Source organism: Anticarsia gemmatalis, chromosome 23 (assembly GCF_050436995.1).
Source record: "Anticarsia gemmatalis isolate Benzon Research Colony breed Stoneville strain chromosome 23, ilAntGemm2 primary, whole genome shotgun sequence".
Classification (NCBI taxonomy): Eukaryota; Metazoa; Arthropoda; class Insecta; order Lepidoptera; family Erebidae; genus Anticarsia; species Anticarsia gemmatalis.
In genome coordinates, this window is record NC_134767.1 from 7,494,405 (window position 1) to 7,519,770 (window position 25,366).

The 25,366-nt window shown below is 34.9% G+C and overlaps 2 protein-coding genes across 2 annotated transcripts; both read right to left on the minus strand.

The window, feature by feature from the left end:
* Window positions 1-2,287: 2,287 nt before the first annotated feature.
* Window positions 2,288-13,136, minus strand: LOC142983003 (kynurenine/alpha-aminoadipate aminotransferase, mitochondrial). Its single transcript, XM_076129763.1, has 7 exons — window positions 12,890-13,136; window positions 5,818-5,986; window positions 5,231-5,417; window positions 4,513-4,773; window positions 3,890-4,069; window positions 3,019-3,216; window positions 2,288-2,491 (listed from the first exon to the last, which is right to left on the minus strand). The coding sequence occupies exons 1-7, from the start codon at window positions 13,134-13,136 to the stop codon at window positions 2,288-2,290; spliced, it is 1,446 nt and encodes a 481-aa protein (XP_075985878.1).
* LOC142983223 (uncharacterized) lies at window positions 5,858-23,668 on the minus strand. Its single transcript, XM_076130125.1, has 18 exons — window positions 23,535-23,668; window positions 23,229-23,351; window positions 22,792-22,922; window positions 22,353-22,540; window positions 21,763-21,885; window positions 21,517-21,588; window positions 21,321-21,434; window positions 20,689-20,844; window positions 19,911-20,099; window positions 19,289-19,480; window positions 18,883-19,000; window positions 18,457-18,613; window positions 17,897-18,063; window positions 16,946-17,065; window positions 16,631-16,725; window positions 16,374-16,483; window positions 15,808-15,902; window positions 5,858-5,986 (listed from the first exon to the last, which is right to left on the minus strand). Exons 1-17 carry the CDS (start codon window positions 23,624-23,626, stop codon window positions 15,818-15,820), a joined length of 2,232 nt encoding a protein of 743 aa, XP_075986240.1. The 5' UTR covers window positions 23,627-23,668; the 3' UTR covers window positions 5,858-5,986; window positions 15,808-15,817.
* Window positions 23,669-25,366: the final 1,698 nt, after the last annotated feature.

Sequence of the window (25,366 nt, forward strand, 5' to 3'; positions counted from 1 at the left end):
TATGGTTTCTATTGTATGAGATAAATAATTATTTCAATTAAACTTAGAACTAATGAAATAAGTTCATAAATTGAAAGTTATAAGCAATTAAATATGACCAGTGTTTTTCCTATTTCGGAGTTATACCACCGTATTAGGATCAACCTATAAAATTCGTACCCTTTTACGGCGATATTTTATTTTTGATTTTTTGGGCATAAAATGAGTTACAAATATGAAACAAGTTATTTAAATACTTAGTGTATTAGTAGGAAAATTATATAAACAACACAAAAACAAAATTGAAAGGGTTAATAATACGAAAAACTTAGTTTATAAATATTAGCGTACATAGTTTTTTTGTCGCGCGTTTGTATGAAAACACCTGTCACATCGATGACGTTACACAAACTGATTGATTTTGTTGTGTTGTCTATGTGCAATACGGGCGAATTTCAGTTATGTCATGAAGTAGTATATATAATATAAGTAAATAACATTTTTATGTACTTAAACTAAAAAGTAAAACGGGAATAAAACTCGAAAATAGAAATACCACCGTAATAGGAGCCGATTTTGACTACCACCGTAATAGAGCACTTTACCTTATGGTTTAAATGGTTTAAAGAAATTATTATTAAAAATTTAATTATGTAATAAACAGAAAAATATCCTTAAATAAATAACAAATAGCATAATCGTAATCGATCTACTACCCTATAATTTTGTAAATACTTTTCTATCCTTCGAGATAGTTTTCTCTAGTTGTCTAATACTCTGTGTTGAGTTGGTGCGGAATCAAACATCGAACATTAGCTATCAAGGATGTGCACTCGCCAACATCAATTGCTTTCTTGCATCGTTTAGTCTTGTGTACAGTATTAGAGTACCTACATGTGTTTGTTTTATATTGCCTAACATGCCGAAAGGCTGTCTTATATAATCTCGATAAATTAATAATCCTTTGAGAAGTTATCAAAATCTTGTACCCTGCCTAAGTTAGATCCTTAGTTAAAAATAATTATCTTTTCTGGGGAAAAAACCGATTTGGGTCCATGGCTTTTTCCGATTTAAGACAAACAGTAACAGCAGTAGCCTACATGCTTATATCTATACTTATATTATAAAGCTGAATAGTTCTCAGGAACTACTGGTCCGATTTGAAAAATTATTGTATGTTAGACAGTCTATTTATCGAGGAAGGTTATAGGCTATATCACATTACGCTACGGCCATTAGGATCGGAGTAGCAACGGAAAATGTTACAAAAACGGGGAAAATTATGACCCGTTCTCTCTTCGGTGACGCAAGCGAAGTTGCGCGGGTCAGCTAGAAAAATATATTAAGTCTAATATTAGTGGCAAACCCATGGCAATTTACGATGAATGGGAAGGTATTTGACAAACATTTTTGATAAATGTCGCGTTATTTTCTCAGTCAGCCTTCATCACATTCTGACCTTTAGAGCTGATTGATCCATCGCTAGATTCATTAGAATAAAATAGCCAAAATAATTGTTTGTATCTGATGTAAATTGAACCTATCCGTCGAAGTAAAAAATTGGCGATTTTATATTAAATGTAATACAAAGCTAATATTTTTTTCTATATACTTATCTACTTACTGTGAAATAAAAATATAGTATAAAGACATTTGATTTATTTAAAAATAATGACTATCACACAACTGAAATAAAAATTAACTTATAATAATTAATGTACGCAATTCACAATTTAGTAAATCTAACTAGCGCTATCTAGCGTCGAGTAGCAAAAGTGTATTCTTATATTACTAAGTTTTAAGTTTATTTTGACACTGATAAATTAACATATAATTTATCTTACACTAATCTTAATCTAAAAATTAATTTAATTAAACAATAATATTACACTTAATAACAAACATTATTTCGCTTTTAGACTTATCCTTAAGACTTATCAGAAATATTACCTTTGTATAAAAGTTGTTTTACGGATTTGCTAAAGTTCTTTTTGTTAAGGTCTTTAAGTTAATTTACGCATGAACTTTACTTTCTTTTAGAATAAGGCAACATAAATTTTTCGGAAAATTACGATTATGACAATTTATATTTTTAATTTACTTTTAATAAAGTGTCCAGCGCCTTAGTGACGTTTATTTTACAATGCTAAATATTCAAATAAAAAAACGTTTTACAACAAAGCGTTTTACAACAATATAACTTAACAAAATAAAACTACATTTAAATATTCTTCCTAAAAATAAAATATAACATTGACGCACAGCGCCATCTGTAACTAACCTACTTAAACTAACAACCCAACGCCATCTATCCTTCAGTAGCATATCTTTTAGTTTTCATTCTCTGCTCTTCGCGAATAGTGTCCGCTAGATGGCGTACAGCGGTGTTGATGTCTTCCATTCTTATCTTACTGAAGGTTAATCGTACGTATTGGCAGGGGGCAGTAGTGTCGTAGAGGAAAGCTTGGCCCGGGATCAACATGAGACCTCGTTGGAAGGCGGTTTGGAAGACCTGTAATAGGATTATTGATATAATTATTTAAAACCAAAAATGTATTTTTTCTGAGTCTAATAAAACAGCCAAAATACTAACCTACCTAGTATAGAGAGCATTTTGTATGAAAGACATCTTCGACAAATATGTTTTTTGTTATATTTATTGTAGTCCTTATGATTTGATGATTTTGATGGTCACTTTACAAGATTGTGAGACAAATAAATATTTGTATGATCTAAAAAGTAAGCTTTTATTATTCTTCTGGTTAAAAATACACTTAGTAGTAGTTTACTAGATTTGTACAGACCTTTATATAATTATTATGATAGTTTTTGCTAGCAACTTTAATAACGTAAACAGATTTCCCGTAGTTATAAGTTTTCTATGGAAGTATTAATCCGTATTGTAAACTGTGCGTTTGCTTAAATTCACAAAAATCTGTTTGCTAGTTTTGGCGTAACCGAGTGAACAAAACATCCATCTAACCATCCAAACTTTCGCATATAAAACAATAGTATTTTTAAAGAATCAATGCTACTCACCATATTATAAACATCAGTGACCCCACTGACTCTTAACCAGAAGAACAGGCCAGCATCAGGCATGGTGTAGGGCGCTAAATCAGCCATAGGCTCGAGAGCTGCATGTAGCGCGTCGCGTCGTTCACGGTACAAGTTGCGAGCGCCCTTCAGGTGTTCTGCGAGGGAGACACGGTCTTCTAGGAGTCGGTGGAGGATTACCTACGAAATATAAATAAAATGTAGCCTATTGAAGTCCCACTTATTGTCAAGGGTCGCGTCTCGATATATAAGAGAGGAATTAGGCTCATAGTTTTCACCACAGCAGCTAACTTTGCATTTCTTCAAGAACGGCTTTAAAAACTCTTAGGCCTAGTGTCATCATATCTGCAGATAGCCTAACAGAAAGAATTTGAACAGTTGTTTTCATTAATTTGTTCTCAATCCATCCTGCAGATTTGTTATGCGATACTTTTCCGTAAGCTGTGAAACTGGCCCTCAGGTTTACACGACTTCATTTTTCGTTCATCGACGTTCTTTAGTAATTTCCGTCTATAAAACTATACACTGATACTAAGAATACACGTATACCGTGACTCTTTACCAAAGGTCCGTGGTAAGAATTTGAGAGACACACTCCACCTTTAATAAGACACTAGCCGACCCGCGCAACTTCGCTTGCGTCACATAAGAGAGAATGTGTCATAATTTTCCCCGTTTTTGGAACTTTTTTAATTGCTACTCCGCTCCTAACGGCTCTAGCAGGATGTTATCTAACACTGAAAGAATTTTTCAAATCAGACCAGTAGATTCAGAGATTACCGATTGAGCGTTTAAACAAACAAACTGTTCAGCTTTATAATATTAGTAAAGATATTTTAAAGTTACTATCTACCTGTGCCAATGTACAAGGGTGTAGCAGCTCGGCTTGCATGTGCAGCTCCATGCGCTGTGTCAGCGGTGTGGGCGCCGTCACCCACGCGGCGCGGAGACCAGCGCTCACAACCTTCGACACGGAGTCCAGGCGGATCACGCGACCGTGCGTGTCCATGGATAGGAAGGAGGGGGTTTGATGCTGGAAGAGATAAAATAATAAGGTTTTAAAAGGTACATATCACTTGTAGATTTGATTTTGTTGGTATTTAAAGATTTTTGAATTTATTTCTATGATTCAAGTAAATAAAGTCCCTTAATTGGGGGCCCACCATGTAAACAAAACAATTCAACACAGTTTTATTGAAATATCTTATGTTTTTAAATATCTCAAATACACTGAATTAATCGGATAGGCCGTCTTACGATATTCTCTGGGGCTATCACTTAATTAACAATCACGTAGTAGATGAATATTTAAAAAGGTTATAATAGCATAATATATTTATTACCCGAAGTTATAAGTAATTTTCCGGGCTAAGAACTTATTCAAGCGACTCGACGTTTAGCACAATTTCTCCAAGAAACAAAAAACTTCAAACAAAACTTTTCAGAAAATAAGTAAGTAGGTACAGATATACTCACATCAGTATAATCCAAAAACATATAAGGATCGTCTTCCACGATCAAAAAGTCGTATTTACACGAGAGCTCATATATCTGTCTCCTTCTCTCTTCAGTGAGGACTGTTCCTGACGGGTTGCTTCCCGTGGGGATGATGTACATCATCTTGGGCATCTTCAGACCCAGGCGGAGGCGCTCGCCGAGCACTGCGTCCAGCGTCTCCGGGACCATGCCGTATTCGTCTTCTGGGATGCCGAGTATTTCTGGGTTGTAGGGTTTTAGCTGAAATATAGATGAAATGATTGTTTCGATGGACAGCCATGTTTTGTATTTGTCTTTTTTTAGTATTATGTAAGATTTGTACTCGTATTAAGATAGAGAAAAACCCAGATAATTAAGTCGTCAGACTGATCACAGTAATCACGAATACGATTATAACTAAGACTAAGTCCAAAGTTCAAAACCGAGACACCTTTTTAAAGATACTGAAAATATTTTTTTGTCGAACATGGTTTTTCTTTATGATCCTTTTAGAGTTAGCCATGTGAATATAGTGTAATTTACTCATAACCCTTATAAATTATCTTCCAATTAAAAGAAATTGTTACAGAATTTTTTGTTGTTGTTGTGTTTAGTTGTTGTGAATACTTCTCTTTTGTAAATTTGTTCCTGCACAAATCATTACACCTTCAAGAAGACCAACACTTTATAAAGATAATATCAAGCTAAATGCACTCACAGCGACATGTATCCCAGTATATGCGTACTCGGTGGTAATGATAGGGTCTCCAGGGTCTACCAGCAGCTCCACGCACTGGTAGATGCCATGCTGGCTGCCGTTGGTGACGAGGATATCACGTGATCCCGCCGGGGGACGGTGCAGGTCGGTTTGGAACTTGCGCAGCTCGGAGAGAAGATCTGGTAAACTGGAGATGAATGGTGAATAAGTAAAATGTTGCTACAATTTGGAAAATCTAAATTTTTTGTATGTTGTATTAAAAGGCATTGATATATGTTGATCTGATAGCCTTTTATTAAGAACTTTTTAATAGAACTACATACTTATTGATATTTGTACTTGTTCAATACATGAGGGACATTCTAAAATCTTTCTAAGGACATATAAGTCATACCATGAAATAGTAGTTTATATTAGTTCTTTTCGTAGATTTGTAGCTTTTACCCAGCTGCCACATGCTTCCCTGTAGGTCGCAGGTATCTTAACTAATGAATCGACACGGTGCAATAGTTTCAGTAAATACAATAGAGGCCTTGTTTTTTTTAAATTGGATAAGATGGACTTCATTTATAGTCTGTTCCACTCACCCTTGTGAAGGCACATACTGCAATGCAGCATTAAGTTCTTTCCCTCTCAGCTCCAGAGTACCGCCGGCGTGCGTCTCCAGCTTCAGTCTTTTGTATGGAAACACCTCCTCATTGGGCATACCCTCCGCTAAGGAGATCACTTTGTTGCCCACTTTGTATGCCAGGGTTGCTGTGAACAAAGAAATGTCGTCTTATTCTCAGAAAATTTTAATCATTACCTATCCTAAGAGCTCTTTACTTAGAGAACTTTAACTTTTACGAAATAAACTGAAAGGTGACAAAATATATTTATGTCTCGGTATTAAGTACCTATTTCGAATAAGTATCTAATAGTTTATACTAGGTGGAATTTTGGTAGTGGTTTCATACATTTGCTGTCACTTTATATACCAGATGATAGCTTGTCACAAACTGGTCCTTAGCCTCTTTGAAAGACAACGTTAGTCTAATTCTACAATAACTAAATTTGCTCATTGGTGGTTGTTAGTTCCATGATCGGCAATTATTTGCCAGATCAAGTTAAAATGTATTTAATTAAAACTGTATGGTCGTTGTGACTTAACGATTTAAGTCTTCAAACGTCTACCATTTGCATAGCCCTGTGAACAAAGGGTCTAATATAAAAACGTGACATACAAACGTGTCAGATTAAGTTAAAGTCTGGTAATTAGCGCCTAAGTACTTCACAATTTTCGCAAAAATGTGATTGAGAAAGATAAAAAATATAAAATTAAGCCACGTGGTTAAGGCTGGTCGTGTCCTCGAAAACACAATCTAAATCATGATTGATCAACACGTCTACTACATGAGCCATCGCACAAATCATATACTTACCTACATATTTTACTCAGTATTAGGGTTGTAACGAGTTGTATCGGATGTAAATCGGAGTTTTGAACATTTGATATACTAAAATCACGCGAAGGGTAACCCTTCAAAAATAATTTTTGTTCTGGGCTTAATTCGAATCAAATGTATCAATGAAAGCACCATGCATTAAGTTTACCAGAATTAAGTAACAAAATTTTACGTTCAATCGGATGTTTCATCAGAAGCGCATGTTTTTTGACATTTTAGCAGACTTACGCTTGGCTTTCGAGCGCATTCATAGATAAAAATCATAGAAAGGACATTCCTTAACTCCCGTTTTCGGACCCTGAAACGTAAATTCTTGAGGAAAATCCGCAGTTAGGTTGACACGGATTTAAACTCCGTTACAGCCCTATTCTTATATCACTTAAAACCTTTTAAAACTAAATCAGTACTTTGTACTTTAATTTCACCTGCAGGTATCTCTACGTCATTGATTACAATTCTTATCATATCAACTAAGATTATTTTCAAATTGTTTTCACTTTTGTGTTCGTAGTACAAGTATTATCTTTTATTTTCATCAAGGCCGATGTCTGACATTGTAAACAAAGTGAAATGTAAACAATTATGAAAATGACTGATTAGATTTTAAATATGATTTTGTTTGTCTGAAAATATAGGAAGAGATACATATGCGTAGGGCTTCTAAGGGCAGCTGCACAATAGCAACTATTCGCCGGATTGATCGAAAACCCGGTAATCGGATCGGATTTCTGATCGATAACTCAAAGGTGACTGACTGACACAGTGATCTATCAACGCGCAGTCCAAACCACTTGACGGATCGAGCTGATATTTGACATACAGGTGGATGTTATGACGTAGGCATCTGTTTAGAAAGGATTTCCATCAATTCTACCCCCAAGGGGATAAAATATGGTATGAAAGTTTGTATGAACATTCTGTCTGAAGTCACAAACCGCGTGGACAAAATTGAGTGCAAAAGCTAGTTATTAATAACTATACTGTAAGCATAATTAAAATACTAAACATACTTTTTTTGTTTGATGGACAGAAGAACGGTTAAACACAATTAGGTACCACTAGACTTAGGTTTTCGTATGGTCTGTCAGATTTAAATGAAACTCAATGTTGATAACAATTTTCAATGGGTAAAATGGAAAGCGGAACATTAAAGAAAACGTGTTCATCAAAGACTTAAGTACCTGTGCTTTACGTATTAATATAATACACAAAAATATATAAAGTACAGAACCTGTCAAGGTTATTATCACGGCCGCAGGCTACTGAACTTACAATCTGATAACATAAGATAACAATATTTGATTGAGATAATTATGACGACATTAAATTCCGCGACACGCCCGACTAGGACATGATAATATAACTACTTCAGGAAGAATACAATGTAGGAACTAGGAAATACAATAATTAAAGATTATTTACATGATCTAATTAAAATTCCATTGTTATCTCCTATTGCGTCACTTAAGCGAGAATGGGTCATAATTTCCCCCATTTTTGTAACATTTTTTACTGGTACTCCCCTCCTATTGGTTGAAGCGTAATGATATATAGCCTATAGCCTACCTCGATAAATGGGCTATCTAACACTGAAATAATTTTTCAAATCGGACCAGTAGTTCCTGAGATTAGCGCGTTCATACAAACAAACTCTTCGGATTTATAATATTAGTATAGATGTGGTTACGTAAGACTTGCTACACTAATATTCGGATCGGCATTAATCGGCCTAGTCGGTAAAACCGAATATGCCTAGATGAACCAGTGGGCTAATCACGTATCTCAGATGACAAACAATGTACAATGTACGTCAAAATGATGTTCACTATTTAGTACATTGCTGCTTTGACGTAACATGTTCATCACTATAATCTAAGGGAGAAAACAATGTACGCCATAGAGGCGAATAGTGGCTTTCAAATAGTTGTCAACACTGAGTTACATGATCTATACTTAAATGTGTTTTTGACATTTCTTTACGATAAGCTGATTTGACTGGTAGTCAAGTACCTAATAATCGAGTGTGTGTATAAAACCGACTCTAGAAATTCATTCTCCTTACAAGTATTTTTTTCAGTTATCAATCCATACAAATATTATAAATCTGAAAGTAATTCTGTCTGTCTGTCTGTCTGTTACACAATCACGCCTAAAATACTGAACCAATTTGCATGAAATTTGGTATAGAGATATTTTGATACCCGGGAAAGGACATAGGCTACTTTTTACCCCGGGATAATGACGCATTCCCATGGGAAAATTCAGGTGGCGGACGAAATCGCGGGTAAAAGCTAGTGTAGTAATAAAAACGAAATTAGGATCTAGTGCTATTTAAACGATTACATTTAGAAACTCATTGACCAATGAAATACGACTGAAAAAAGGTGTGTTTCGAGCATTTTCTTTTTCATTTGTAGACAAAAGTTCACCTTTACACCTTTACCTTTTAATTAAAAATTAATTAATCACGGTTGGGACATAAATACATATTAATTTATTTGTAGAATTGTTTGCCACAACAGTGAGTGAATAACAATGATGAAATCAGGACAATGACCTTTTATTACATTGATATTTATATTTGTAGGTACTGCAATAATTTTCGTATTCATAAAATGTAGACAAAGATTAAAAATACTATGTAGTATAATACTGCTAATATTTTAGTCTATAATCAAAATTACATTTTAAAAAATCCATACTAATACTATAAATGCGAAATATGTAATAAAATAAAGTCGCTTCCCGCTGTTCCTATGTAGGTATGCTTAGATTTTTAAAACTACGTTACGGTTATTGATGTAGATTTTTCATATACAGAGTGATTCGTGAAGGTTTATTGTAAAATATTTTTTACCGAGCGATAATAAAACATATCTATACTAATGTATATCAAGACGTACGGATGTGAATGAGGCAAGGCAAGTTTGTAAGAAACGTACCAAGTGGCGTTCTTTAATCTCTACCTATATTTTTGGCAAAAAAGTGTGATTCTATGTACATAGGTCGCGGAAAAAGTCTTTCCGCATTATAGTATGTATGAACTTGTAATAAAATCTTTTCTCTACACAAAAAAGCTCGATATTTGGGTACCTAACGAGCTCAGTGAAAGAAACCTAATGAACAGTGTACTCAATTGTGATTCTTGAAGCAAAAGAGATTTTATTACAAGTTTCATACATACTGTAATGCGAATAGACTTTTTCCCCGACCTAATATGTACACAGAATCACACTTTTTTTAATTGATTTCGAAAATGCCCGCCGAATTATATCCGTATAGTAATTACCAGTTACCTAAATAATGTTTCTTCAATCTACACCACACATTCCCAGAATTTTATTTACTTTTGTATTAGCAAGGGGCGTGCCCCTATTAGCTGATGTTTGTTAAATATTTTGATAATACTCGCACGATGTTTTGTTTTCAACACATTAATCTGCATATTTTGAAAGCATTATCTAGCAAGATTACGATATCTTGTGTTAGTTTATGTTATGTGTGGCACTGAACTTTTGAACAAAGATAATGCATCATGCAATTTTACTTTTGTTTTACAGTTGAGGTACAGTTACATTAGGAAGGTATATTAATTTATTAAAATATAAAAATGTTTGAGGCGTTTGTACTTTTTTGTATTATGCATTTTATTATATGCTTTTATGTCACTTGTAGTGTTTGTTTAATAAAATGTTATGAGCTAAATTAGAAAAACTTCCCGTTATCCTACTGTCTTGAAGGTAATAAGTCATAAGTTTAACTAAAGCGACTATTTACTGAATTTTTCATTACTTTCGCGGTCACTTCAGGTATGCTATGAGACACTTATTCGTGAACCGTGAAACGGACCCATAAAATTAATACATTTTCAAAGCTTTACTTTTAAAAAAGCGTACTTAATTTTCAATGCCTTACGTTCCAACCAGCCAGCGTACATAAATTTAGGTAAAATTACTTCAATCTAGAAATTTCGATTCTAATTTGTTAAATAGAACATCAACGACGCCGAACTACTTTCAAATTAGACACTAGCAAAATGACGTCATAATGTTATCTTCAAAATTCAAAACATTCTCCGCACGAGTTGTTCTACAAAATATACTTTAAAAAACTCTACATTGAAGTTCAAAGATAATAAAATAAAACAATTATTCAGCAAAAAGTTTTTGTTTATCAGTTTCTCGATAAATGGCCATTGACGTGCTATTCAAATGAAACATTATCTACAAACGTATTTTTACAATGTCATTTCAATAGATATGTTTTAGAATAATTAAAACGTGGATATTTGTTTATCAATATATTCACCTGAAAGCTATGTTTTAGTCTTATATACTGAAAACGAGTTATTGAGGAAGGAGTAGCAACGAAAACATTTTCAAAAACGCGAAAAATTATGATCCATCCTCGCTTACGTGACGCAAGCGAAGTTGCGCGGGTAAGCTAGTCAATAATAAATTTAATATCTGTCCCATTACTACAGGCAGGTTAGGGTGTCCTCCCGAAATGACGGTGGGCAAGGCCTTAAATCTACCACGCTGGCTAACTACAGGTTGAAAATTTCAGTAAAGCTGTTAGTACCTTAGTTTTAAAGTGTCAAATAATATTTTGCGTGTTTACGTGTGCAAGCGCATATACAACTGATAATAATAATAAAAAAACACGTTTTATCTTTAAAAGTTAGTTTTTTATTTACATTCAGATTGTGAAGTACACCGCAGGTCAAATTAGCACGAGATTAATGCTCTTTGAAATAATCAAGTCGTGTGTTCAACCATGTGGGACTGGATAATGCTTTAGGTACTTAAATAAAATTGTATTGAAACTTCTTGAAATTTTGTTTTTATACGGTCATTCACTGATTTCAGAATGAATGAATAGGTACCTAATTTTCGGTTATTTACCAAAGGTGTTAACATTTTACTTATCTGACCGTATTTTTTTTTATTTTTGGTTATTAATTTGATAAATATGATCTTATTATAATTCATTTCTACATGGGCTTAATTCTGGAGCATTCTTTACTCTAATTTTACGTCATTTAACTAGTACAGCTTAGAAAAAGTTTATGTTATTCCTGAGAAAATATTGTTTGAATTGAAAAATTGTTGTTTATCTGTCTGCTTACCACGACGTCCTGGGATGGTTCATTCGATTCCCAGGTCGGACAAAGTGTTATTGACCTTTTAAATTAGTATAAAATACTAGCTTTTACCCGCGACTTCGTCCGCCACCTGAATTTTCCAATGGAAATGCGTCATTTTCCCGGGGTAAGAAGTAGCCTATGTCCTTTCTCGAGTGTTAAAATATCTCCATACAAATTTCATGCAAATTGGTTCAGTAGTTTAGGCGTGATTGAGTAGCAGACAGGCAGACAGACAGACAGACAGAGTTACTTTCGCATTTATAATATTAGTATGGAAATATTAGTATGGATAGTATGGATAGTAGTCTAAAGTTTGGTAACGTCCGCGGCACGTAACGTTACGATAATATCGAGACGATAGTATCGGAAATTCTTGATCGCAAACGAATACCCTATACCTAACGGTATTTTTATGCAAGATGTAACGAAAATACGATAAATATAGTAATTTACACTTTATTGCGCATATGGGAAGTGATTTTTGGAGATATGATAACGAACTTCGATTTATATAATGTAGATTAGACATACCATTAAGTGTTAACTGCGATTAAAAAGATTAAATTCGCTTGCGTATTCTGATTTTTATAACGGTGTAATACCTATATAATTATATTAAGTTATGTTTCGTGGTTTTTATGGCCACGTTGTCAACGTTGTTTATACGAGATTCAAAAAGTTATTCACTTATCTTTTGTACTGCTTATATCCTTACTTATATTAAAACTGCGAAATTTGGAATGGATACGTCAAAACGAGTGAACGGGAATGGAAATTAAGTACATGGATAGTTTATAACTTGGAATAAAGCAAAGCATACCTACTTATTTATCCCGGATTTAGTACCAATGCTAAAGAAAGGCTACGCTAACAAATTCTAAAAGAAATCCCCTATCTGCGATTCCACCCTAGCTCCCAAACATTATTAAAACAATGTTCTCGCATTGTCTACTCGAAATTAAAAGAATCGTTTAAGTTATTAGTTTACTTTTCAAACAATATAAAAATCACTAAATAACCTCTCTTCTAAGAAAGATTGTACTATATTCTATAATAAATTCTACTTACTTATTTGTCTAGTTAACGCCGGTTCCCTCCTCGAAGATCTGGCGCTGATGAATCTATCATAATCGTTCCCAGTCAAAGGTTTATATCTATCATCATAGAATTTGTCATCACTATAGAATTTAAAGAACTTTTCCAAATTCTCCTGCTGTGAGTAATTCTTCTTTATCAGCAATGAAACGGTTCGAATTTCAAACAACTTCTTCGCCAATTCTACGTTCGCCTTCCCAAGTTTCGTTGTGGCCAGCATTTTTATGTTTTCGAACTTGCTTCTTTATTTAAAAATTTATTCTTCTTTGTTTGTGTATAGTCTTCTGTTTTTGAAAGATTATTCTTTTGTTTTTGAAAGTTTTTTTTTAATTGTTGCAAACTTTATTTTTAATTTTTTTGTCAACACTTTAATTCTGGTCCCAGTCTTTACTGCTCTATTATTCCTATAATATACTTATTACAATTTAAACGTATTAATTATTATTGTTAAATACTTAGAAGTTTTTTTATTCCTTTTATAACGATTTTTTGTTCCCGTCGCGAATATTTTCAGTACAGTCACTGGCGCACAATACCGTTCGCGACGTACTGCCCAAATCACTGTACGTTTAATAAGATGCTTCAGATTACGTCAAATTAATACGATACGAATATTCATGAGATAACGCTCTGACTAATGTTTGTACATTGATTACTGAAATGAATTACTTTTAAATTTATTAAAATAAAGGGCAGGTAAGTACTACTATTGTTAGGTGTGAATTTTTTCTTGGTGTTAGTTAATCTTTAACGCGAACTACTAAATTAATTTTGGGGAAATTTGTTGCACATTGGATACTTTTTACCAAGAAATTTTATTGCACTTTTGAATTTTATGTAGAGACTTTGTATTTTTGAGAAATGTCGTTTGTCACTAAAAGTAAAATAAATAATATCAATTCACTTAAACGTAGCGACCGGTCGATGACATAACAACAAAAATAAGGAAATAATAATAATATGATTGTGTTAAAAATCTGACTCGTTTTTGCCGTGACAAAAAGAATAAAAATTATTATAATTTTTCGTAATTTTTTTATGCAATGAAGACTAATTATGTAAACTATGAATTGAATTTTGCAATTAGGAGTTCGAATTGATATTAAGCAGTAAAAACAGTCTTTAGAGAATTATGTAAGGAACAGAAGATGTCTCACACAAAAACCCATTTTTCACATCGAAATTGTCTACAAGAACCCAAGCGAAGATCCGTTAAATAAAATTTATTTAATTTAAAGTAAAGGAAAAAAAGATATTTTTCAAGAACACATTTCGAACACTTTTACATTACCGGTTTCACACACACAATCGAACCACACCACAATTGCAAAAATAAGAAATATCTAAAACACGTTTCTTTTATAAACGAGAAATTTTGTGATAATGTCTTAACACTATAATTAAAAAATAAATATGCATGCTTATGCATATTTATGGTTTTTCAAAATATCGATTTGAAAGTATAATACGTTGTCTGTGACACATAAACTAGATAATAACATCTGGAAGGAATAGATGAAAACTGAAGTAGTTATATTAGGATTTTTTATTTTACTAGTTTCGACCCGTGAATTTGCTCGCGTGAAAAGATTTATAAGATGACTAGTTTGAATTGAGGAAATCAGGAACTAACCAACTTTTCAGTAGGTACCTCTATTTGTAATGTTAAACTTAATACTCTTAGGGCCAAAGACATCATAATAATGAGTTAACCCACGTTAGAAGCTTTCATACTGCTCATCGATCTAAAAAAACCTCTATGTAAATTTTTATTAACTTGGTTTAGTAGTTTGGCTATAAAAACGTAACAAATAAACAAACAGACATACATTATTTTAAGAAAGTACGCATTTGTGTGCAAATTTTATCAAAATTAATTTAATAGTTTATGCTTGAACGAGTAACCAACTTTCCCGTTATAATTAAATAGTACATTTAGATACCTACCGGATTTTGTTCCTAATTTATCTAAAATATGTATGAAATGTATGTAATTATGTATGAGATAAAGTTGAATGGCTGACCTTGAACTGTTACATCAATTAAATTATTTGATAATATTCCTCTTAATATAACGAAAATGTGATAATAAACTTGTACCTATTAATATTAGGAGATGACACGTCATTTCATCATTGTGTTTATTATAAATATTATGATAGGTTAAATTAAGCATAAATAAACTAAAATATTAGTTATTAGATTGTTTAGTTCTTTCGAGCAATATGCGAAAATGGCTGCACCAATAATTGGTGCAAGCAATTCCTTTTTGTAATCCAAATGATTTGGTAGCTTGTTTTTTGTTTAGCTGTTGCGAATTTGCGATCATAATATTGTAAAATGTTGCATGTCTTAGATAAAAATCTGGCTTCTTATTCTCACGGGAGTGTACGGATTAGTAGCGTTCTGTATAATCTATGTATACTGCCAAGTATCGAGAGTTTGACATTTAAAAAATACTGCCATAATAATTCTTACAGAGCCTGGTAGAGGCGCTGAAAATTTTCGTGTAGACTCGATAGCTAGCCAGCTGTCGGTAGTCGATAGTAAGTTGACCATTGAGCTACAGTTGCTTTAATGTTAATAAGATAATATTACTTACTTATCACGTATCATGAAGCGCCCATAGCCAGTTGCGCTCACCGGTCGGTAAACGATCTGTGGGTTAAGCAATCCTTGACGCGGTCATTCTATAGATGGGTGACCGCATAGTGGTATTTGAGCTGGGCGTCTTCGTGTTTCGGAGGGCACGTAAACCGTCAGTCCCGGTTGTAGTCCATTAAGATAACAGTCGTTAAGCCACGTCAAAGGCCTATGGGCGGCTTGAACAACTTTGACACTAGGTTGACCACTAACCATACGATAAGAAGAAGAATATAATAATTACTTACTTATCACGTATCATAATCTTTGGTTCTTGTTGTTCCTCGGCGTGGACTTCTCACTGCCAGTCGGCGTACCCGTTACACTCGAGCCGGGGAATAGCCTGAAGGTTACAGAGGTACGATAATAACAGCCAATTATTTCAGAATGAAAACTAATAAAGAAGTAAATTCAATGTTAAAGATAATGCAAGTGTTACAGTAAGGTAGTATGTTATATTGATGTCATTACGAGAAAATACACATTTTTGGAATAATTAAATTGCAAACAGAAAAACCACTCCCGCACTAAAAAATATTTTTGTCTTGCAAACATACAAACAACAGACACAAAGTGCAGCCAGACCCGAAATAACTATTTGTGGATCGCACAAATAATTGTTCCGTGTGGGAATCGAACCCACGACCTCTTGACGCAATGTAGCAGGGTGGCCACTTTAACTGCTGCGCCACGGAGGCACTCAGAAATTCACTAATATGCTGACTAAAAGGAAAAGTAAAGACTATATTTGTTTAGAGTGACTTGATAGTGGTAAGATGAAAAGAAACTGATATAAGTGATTGAGTGCACAAACTTCATAATTCTCTTGTATTTGTCGCTCATCTCGTCTACAGGCTCCACTTGTGACGGCTCGTACATCTTCAGAGCCAAGTAGGGAGCTCCCATAGTTACTGCGTTCATCATCTAAATAACAGAAATATACTATATGAAAAGTATGCGCTATACAAAATAAAAATCACAGATATGGCTTACTAAACAGTGGTGGCTAGTTGCCAAACCGTAAAATATGAAAGTTATACAATATTTTTTAATATTTGCGAATCTTACCACTGCTTTATTTGCTTCAATTTCAGCTAGTTTCCTATTTAAATCGTTTTTCAGTCCCTGCATTAGGACAAAGTCTTTTTCTAGAATACCCTGTAGTCCTGTAATAAAAAAAACATTTATATACTAATATTACAATTAGAAGGCTTTAGGTAAAGTAAATTCTGCAATCTGTCACCCGACTACGCCAAGAGCCAATTTCTAGTTGTCCTCTGTGTAGGAGTTTTGTACGTTTAATCTAGTCCCGTGTTCTTAAACTTATTATTATGTCTGATAATCGTTACAATGTTTAAAGTAGGTACGGTGTCAATAAATACTAACCTGCATTTTCTAACAATGTTTCCAGATCTGTCTGCGGGTATTCAGCCGTAGATGGTGAGAGTAGCTGCGGAGTTGGCACTAGAGAACGGCGTGGTATTGACATGGTTGATGATGCTGATGCTGTAAGAAGATCAAGGCATTTATTAAGTGAAAATATGTTTTGTAAAAAGATTGTTCGGTGGTATGTTAGTCATACTCTGTCACAACGTAGATACGCATGGATTGTGGACCAAATTGCAGCCTGTTAAGGAGGAGTTTTGTTACAAGAGTACAGAGAAACTTACTGAGCTACCAATAAAAATAATTATGAACATTTGACAATAATAATTAAATGTATAAATGTTGCTTATTTTTTTCACGTAGTTTGGAGATCGGCAGATTTCGTACAGCTTAAAGTTGGAGTTGTTGCGTTACAGAATTTGTACCACTTATTAAGGGGACTAAGTCACTTATTTTTATTTGGGAGTAGTATTTTTAGAAGTCCGGATTAATAACTAATAATTAAGGTTGAAAGATTTGATTAATTAAATAATAATTTTTGGTCTATGGCTTATATTTGTTGACAACTAAAGAAAAAGAAAATCTCATGAGACGTCACTGTTAGTCTGTCGTCTACACACCCGCTAATCACTTCATCTGAGCAGTTTACACATACATAAGTTTAGGACATAACTTTTGCCTCCCAACTTTTAAAAATATAAGAATTTTAAAACAAGCTTGTCTATCATATTAGCTACCAATTAAAACATAAACTTAACCTAAACATGACATTTTATAAGCTGTACGAATTCTTCATACAAACCTGCTATTCGCCTTTAATCAAATGTATCGATAAATTATTTATTCGCAATTTATATTTTTATGCCACAATGAGATGTAAGGTTCCTAATCTACTGTGCTATTCTAACAGTTCGTAAGCATAATAATACATGATATGTGAGTTTCCCTTACCACTGACATTGGAACAATCAGGCAGGTCCCAAGCGGAAGGTCGTCGAACCCTCAGCGTGTCTGCTGGAGGGTTGAGCACTTCCCCTTGTATTTTACTTATAGCGATAGTGCAGACATAGTCGCAAGCCGTGAAGAGCAGCTCGGCGCGGTTGTAGCGGATGTATTCGCTGGAAATAAAATAATAAAAAGGTAAGTAAGTGACTTCAAATTTTGGCAACATAACAATTGCAGAGGCTATAGCTAAACCGCTATAGCTACCACGCAACACATATCTAACCTTTTTGAATTTATTGATATAATCTGTGTATCTCTATCTAGGGTCTCCTCTCGGCGTGGGCGTTACCGTTTAATTATTCATATATTTTTTAATCTATGGTAATTCGTTCTCTCTACATTATACCTTTGTATATGATCTTCCTTTTTTCTTGTTTGGTGTATGAATAAAAAGTATTTTCATTGAATTTTTACCATCTAAGTACTTTTCTCAATACTACTATCACGACGTCTTTCAAACCACAACGGTCTCTTCAACAAATACTTGAACATTCGTAGGTACTAACGACTCATCCTCAAGCTTCCTCTTGCCCTCCAGATCGTCAAGGTTGAGCTGCAGCATCAGGCCGCCGGTGGAGCCTTGGTACACGCTGGAAGCACGACGTGATAGAGGAATGTCTGGAATATCTGATGTTGACTCCTCTGGCTCCTTCCTTACTGGCCCTGGAAGTAAATTTCACTTTCTAGGAAATTTTGCACATGTCATTATTATCATATGTGTACTAGTAGCAAAATGGATAGCATAGCAACATCTTTCAGGATGAGTTCGATTTCAATATGAGAATCCAGTTTATTAGCATTATTTTCGACATCCGTTGATTTCAGCTTGAACAAGATTCACATAGTAAATGTTCCCTGTTCTCTTACTTTCCTTAAATTTCTTAAGAACGTTTCCATCTATTGAATATTTTAACTAGCTTAATCCTTCTTACCTGCATGTATACAGTAGGTACCAAATTCTACTTTCTTGCCTAAGACCCCAAGGAATGGAAATTTGATCTTTATACTCTGCAGCAAACACTCTTCGTAAATGTCCCAAATGTGCACCGTCTGTAAAACGAACGACGTAGACTCTCGTCACTCCATGTTTCATTGGTTGAAAACAAACTATTCAATTTGGTTTGGAAAAATAAGTTCTTGTAAATCATTAACCGTGATTTTATGATTATTATACACCTCAGGAAACCAATATGGAAACACTTCTTACTACTTTTTGTTATCAGCTTGATGCAATGGTTTACTAACTAAAATCCTTATTTATTACTATTTCTCACTGAATCCAAAAAAAAAATGATTTCAAATCAGTGTCATCGAAACAGTACAGTACAGTACACTTACACAATTATTACAGTAAGCGATCAGTATCTCTTGCGCGGCGACGATCACAATATCCAAGATGGCATTGTTAGTAGGCGTGGTGAGGGTTGCGAAGGCGGCTGTAGTTCCTGGCTGCCAGAGACGAACTGTTCCATCACACCCGCCTGCTGCCACCATGTGGAGGGAGGGCACGGTGTGGAAGCAGCTTATACCCTGGGAAGAATGTCCCGATGAAAAAACTTACCTATCTCGTCATACACCCAGTTGTGGATTACGATACACTGTAATAATAGACCGTTTTCTGTTAACGAAGACATAACAATAACGGTGACCAAAAACATTGGGAGCCGGTGCGTATTAAATTACTAAAATTAATTTTAGTCAGGGCACATAGGTACTCAGCATTTCATGCTCACAAACTATTGTGCGATTTGTGCTGGAAAACTGAATTTGACGGATACCTTACAGCAGATACCTACATTATGTATATTTTTTAGCAGTACTATAATGGAGTTCACAAAAATGCAGTGACTTATACTGACATTTCGACATTTCCATGCCAGATATAGCATTAATAGTCTAGCCCCAATTCAAAATCCTATTTTAACCTCAGTCAATTCCACCATTTTCCGAAGACACTCACCCTCAGCACTTTAAACACATAATCATCCATCTTCCCAGGCACATGCCGTAACCTCAGGCTAGCCACTGCATCATGAGAGCACGTGAGCAGCCAAGTGCCGCTGTACTTGATGCGACGGACACTGCGAGCGTGGACGCGGCGCCAGCGAGCGATGCTGCAGTGGGAAGTGTGGGGAGCACTGGATAACTCCTAGAATAGATTTAAGGTGACTCTGTTACATGATTTTTCAAAAGAATTGTGCTCACCGGTCGGTAAACAATCTGCGGGTTAAGCAACCGTTGCCGCGGTCATTCTATAGATGGGTGACCGCATAGTGGTATTTGAACTGAGCGTCTCCGTAATTTGGAGGGTACGTAAAATGACGGTCCCGGTTGTTCTCAATTAAGATAACAGTCGATAAGCTATGTCAAAGGCCTCTCGGGCGGCTTGAACAACTTTGACACTAGGTTGACCACTAACCATACGATAGATAGTTAGAAAATAATTGTTTCTCTCATCGCTGCTTTCGAAGGTAAGAAAATTATAGCGTAAGCACCTATTGGTTAACTGATACAGTTATTATTAATGGAATTTTGTATTTCTTTGCTTCCGGACTGCACACAAGACATGACTTTTGGATGATCAATTTAGTAGTGAATCATCCGAATGGGTTTTCCGAGATATGATTTATTTGCACAGAGCGGAAAGTTGACCATTGATGTAGAAAACACTGATGGTAAAATGTGGTCCGGTCGCTCTATCAAATGATCAAATGTCACAGGAATAGCTCGGTACTTACCATCCAAAAGTAATAATTGATGTGTTCAGGGGTATTCATGTGCATGAACTGTAGCCGCGGCTGTAAGAACTTCAGCCTCGTGACGTCACCACGTTCAGATCCAAACGCCAGCTCTGATGTATCACCTGTACTCAGTGATGGAGAGTAGGCCATGCACTAAAAAGTATAGAAATATATATTTTTTTAATTTTAGACGCAGATGCATATAACGTAACACAATTTCATTTAAGACCCCGAATTTTGTCATCGCATAAATTGTGCCGGAGTATTAGAGATAATAATTGCGATTTCATTAATAAATAAATAAATATCATTGGACAACTCACATACGGTCATTTGATGCCAAACTAAGCAGAGCTTGTACTATGGTAACCAAATAACTGTTATAACTTGTTCTAAATACATAGTTATATAGATACATTAACATCCAGGTTCAGAATAAATACTCGTGCTCATCACACAAAGATTTGTCCCGGGTGGGATTCGAACCCACCATACGCGGCGCTTTGGTTATTGCGGCGAGGTGACCACTTTAACCACTGCGCAATGACAGTTATCATACTGGATCGTAGTAACCACTGGATAATATTGTATATTAAAACTATGAAATACCATTGGAAGCTGGAACTTACCGTAGGTATATTGGGTAATCCAGTTATGCAGAAGAGTGGCGTATGTGACAGTGTAGTTGCATCGTATATCGTCAAACTACGATCTGACGCAGACAGCACTAAATATTGCACGTCCTGAAACAAAACAGAAGTTTTATTATCAAGAGTGCATTATGTAAGCAGCTACTAGAATGAAGTTTGTAAAAGAATTACTTACAGATAAATAAATAACGTCTGTAATCCAACGATTCTTGACTCGACCGTGAGCTCCTCCTCGGTGATAAAACATCTAAAATGAGAAAATATACGAACTTTATTTATATCTTATTCGCCAAATCACATTATTGAATCACGTTTCTTTTTTTTACAGTACGAACAGAATGTAGAAGTAATTGTCAATGAAGAAACTGTGTAAAAGTTTACGTTATATAGATATAAATAATGATTCAGGAAGTAAGTTTACCTCATAAGAGTGTAGCAGTCGCAGGTCTCCGCTGTAGACTCCGACGCGACCTCCCCTTGACACCACCACGTAGCAGAACGACTCCTCACGCTCTACGCTTACCAGCTTTACTATTGTTTCTCGCTGTGGAAGTACAGCCACTACAGCCAGTTGTAATTTTAATATTAGATGTTTCTTTAAACTAACATTCAGCATGATCATTTGGATTGGTTATATCGGAACCAGCTGACTGTGATTAAGTTAAGGGTTATTCCAGTAGCCAAGTGAAAGCATGATACTTAGGCGCACTTTATATTTCACTACTCTTACTGGACGATGACCGGGACAGGCCAAATAATAAAGGCTCTTCAAGGTAATTACTGAGAACTTTCTTTGGACTAAAGTTCCCTACCCGCACTTGGACAGTGTGGTGGGCTCAAGGCCTAACCCCTCCCTCGTTCGAGAGGAGACGTTTGCCTAGCAGTGGGACAAAAACAAAAGAATATATCTCAAACTCTTAACATATAGAATTCACATTCATCCCAAAGGGTCGCTAATCATTACATGTAGACACACTGTACATTTAATGTATGCTTATTCCAGCAGTTTACCTTACAATGATCCAATCTCTTAAGATGCATATGCGTGAGTGGGCTCCACACTTCAGCCCTGGAGCTGGTGTTCCTCGCGCCAACGGCCACCAGTCTCCCCACCAACTGGCGCCACCACACCTTGCCGCTGCCGAACGCGTCCAGCAGCTGGAACAGCTTGTGGGAGTGGGTCGTGTATTTGTGATGACCTGGAGATATTACCAACTCACTGTAAAATATCATAGATACGAGCTTGGAATTGACAGTAAAAGATAGTTCTTGTTATTTTAATACTCTTTTTTTTTTGTTGACAAGATACTTTCTTAGCTCTGACCTGTATTGAAAAACATTTGTAAATTTAGCAGTCAAAGTAGTTAGCGTTATACAAAAGACGAGTAAAAAAACACACGATAAAAACTAATTTCACTTAAAACTTGTTTATTGTAACAGGGTTGTATACCAAATATTTTGTCCAACGATGCAACGAATCCTTTCTCATCGAGCCACAACGTGTCTTCAGGCGGTGGCGCTGATTCTGCAAATTCAATGCCTTCTTCCGCCGCTGCAAGTCTCATTACTTCTTCTACACGTCTAGGAACAATCATTATATTACAATATGTCTTAGAGCTCAATTTAAAACAGCTAAATTTTGGATTAATACTGCTAGTTAAGTTTTAAGTAAGTTTTTTAACCTTTGACTGTCCCTCTGCTGGACAAGAGTCTCCTCCCGAAAGAGAGAGGGGTTAGGTCTTGAGTCCAAGTTAATGTAAAACTGTCAGCCTATCTTCCTAGTCTTAATTCCAACTGTGTTTTAGTCGGCTTCGAGTCTCACCGAATGCAACTGGATACCAGTATTTAAGACGGAGTATAAGTATTTAACTTTAAAGTTATACAAACTTGTCAATATCCTGGGCTTTACTCCTTTCCTTGTTCTTCTTGAAGCATCTTCGTAACTTGCTAAGAACTGGTGGTGTTAGTTTGTTCATCAGCTCACGGGCCAAGCATTCGTCCTCATCGTCACTAAAACATTTAACAAGATACACAATCAGTACTTGTTAAGCATATGATACATATTTACCAAGATATTTATTATTTTGAAAGTGGGTTTTGTCGAATTAAGAACCTCCTCCTTTTTTAAAGCCGGTTAAAAGCCTCTGATACATGGTTATCCTGTAAAAAATTTTTTAAATTGCTTTTACTTACCATGACAAGCTTTCTTCAGATGCGCTCTTAATAGAACACTCGATAATTTCCGATAACTCGTCGTTCCATGATTTTTGCGATTTTATAGACATTTTTTAATAATAACTCTAGCTTCAAACAAAACAATCGTGATTCACCAACTTGTAGCTTTTTGTTTGGTCAATACTTTAGCGTAATGATAAAATAGAAAATTTGTAACAGCGCCATCTTTGTTTTCTTTTTAAACTATTTATATACTGCCATCTAGTATACAATAGCCATAACATTAACTATTAGGATACAAAATTGGTTGTAGTTACACTTTACTGTCAATAGATGGCAGCAATTCCAAAATATGGTTATTATTTTAGTACTTTGAGCAACAGATGGCGTTAAGTGTTCATGAATGCTGAAAAATCGAGAACCAGAAATTAAGAACATACTAAGTTTTCTCACCTCAATCATTTTTAAGTGACAAAGAAAACAGAGCTTTTCTATTCTTTAAGGTTTTTCTTGATGATTTTTATTCGAACCAAGTAAAATATAAATTTTAACATGATGTCACTTTACTTCTTAGAAAAGTTATATTTTTAGTTTTCTACCGTTTTCTTTTCAACTTATTTGTACCATTTTTGTGCTACTAAACGTTTGCTTACATGCTAGAAACATTTAAGTATTCAGATACTCCCAAAAATAATAGAATAATATTACAACTCGGTACCTACTACATTACAAGTTCTGAACTTCCATTTTTTTCGTCATAGCAGTCTTACAGCATACATCTTATACTCATATCAATAATTCTCGTACATCCTATGGTATGGGGATATAGTAAAGTATAGGGGGTAGGTATATTAGTATGTCGTCATAATAGCCAAGTCGTGTCCACCACTAAGGTGGGTCTCGGGGGAGCCGCGCTCCCCGCACACACGCACACACACACACATGCGTGACTCTGTGTATGTGTGTAGGGTGCTACGTCACAAGAAATAAATGGAATTACCGTGTTATTATCCAGATTTTATTTTTGGTGATGCGATTGATCTATTTTTAAATCGCTCTACAGTTTTTTGGTGTGGGAGGGTCACTTAGTTAATCTTTTACATTTAAAAACAACCTTTCACTGTAGGTCAGCTGAAGTGTAACAAAAAAATGGTAGTTTAGATTAACTAAAGACTTTTTTATTTAAACCAGTTTAAAATCAATTTTAATTCACTGGATACGTAATAATCAATTATTTGCTTACCCTAACAAACTCAGCTTATCTTACATCATCACAGAGTACTAAACAAAAGTATTTCTTTTTCATATCTGAAATTGCTAAACATTAAGGTCACTTTCGCATCGACATTAAAATAACTGAAACTACTTTTCTATGTAATATTTATAACTACTTCCATCTCTTGATCCAAACACACATCTACCTACAATATTAATGAGCCACGTAGTACCATATTGTTTAACATTACACAAGACAGTGCATTGTATTGAACGACATCCTCTAATGAAATTTCCATGTAACGCATAAGTTGAGCCACTGTGTACGACTGGCTACAGTGGATCAAGTCTCTGGGGTGTTAGATGTTCATTCATTGGGGTTATTTTGAAACTTACTTTGTTTTGTTTAGCGAATTGTATGAAGCTTATAATAATGTATCTGTGACTTGAATTAAATAATTAACATAGTCCTGTCCCATTGCTGGGGATGGGTTTCGAAATGAGAGATCAGGTGGACTTTTTGTCCAACAAAAGTCAGTTCTTAGTAGTTGCAAATGTATCTTTAAAAATAAAATTAAAATCTGTGATCATTTCAACGTAATTGGAATAGGTAGCCTAGTTTATTATTTTTTGTT

What these genes read in the sequence shown, in the direction of transcription:
- LOC142983003 (XM_076129763.1), bottom strand. Translation starts at nt 13,136, where the DNA reads ATGCTGGCCACAACGAAACTTGGGAAGGCGAACGTAGAATTGGCGAAG. An exon ending in GGCGTTAACTAGACAAATAA is followed by an intron (nt 5,987 to 12,889) that starts GTAAGTAGAATT and finishes CTTTGTTCACAG; the next exon opens with CAACCCTGGCATACAAAGTG. An exon ending in TGTTTTTGGATTATACTGAT is followed by an intron (nt 4,070 to 4,512) that starts GTGAGTATATCT and finishes TATCTCTTCCAG; the next exon opens with CATCAAACCCCCTCCTTCCT.
- LOC142983223 (XM_076130125.1), bottom strand. Translation starts at nt 23,626, where the DNA reads ATGTCTATAAAATCGCAAAAATCATGGAACGACGAGTTATCGGAAATT. An exon ending in TCTGAAGAAAGCTTGTCATG is followed by an intron (nt 23,352 to 23,534) that starts GTAAGTAAAAGC and finishes TAAATGTTTTAG; the next exon opens with TGACGATGAGGACGAATGCT. An exon ending in AGAGATTGGATCATTGTAAG is followed by an intron (nt 21,886 to 22,352) that starts GTAAACTGCTGG and finishes GTACTTCCACAG; the next exon opens with CGAGAAACAATAGTAAAGCT.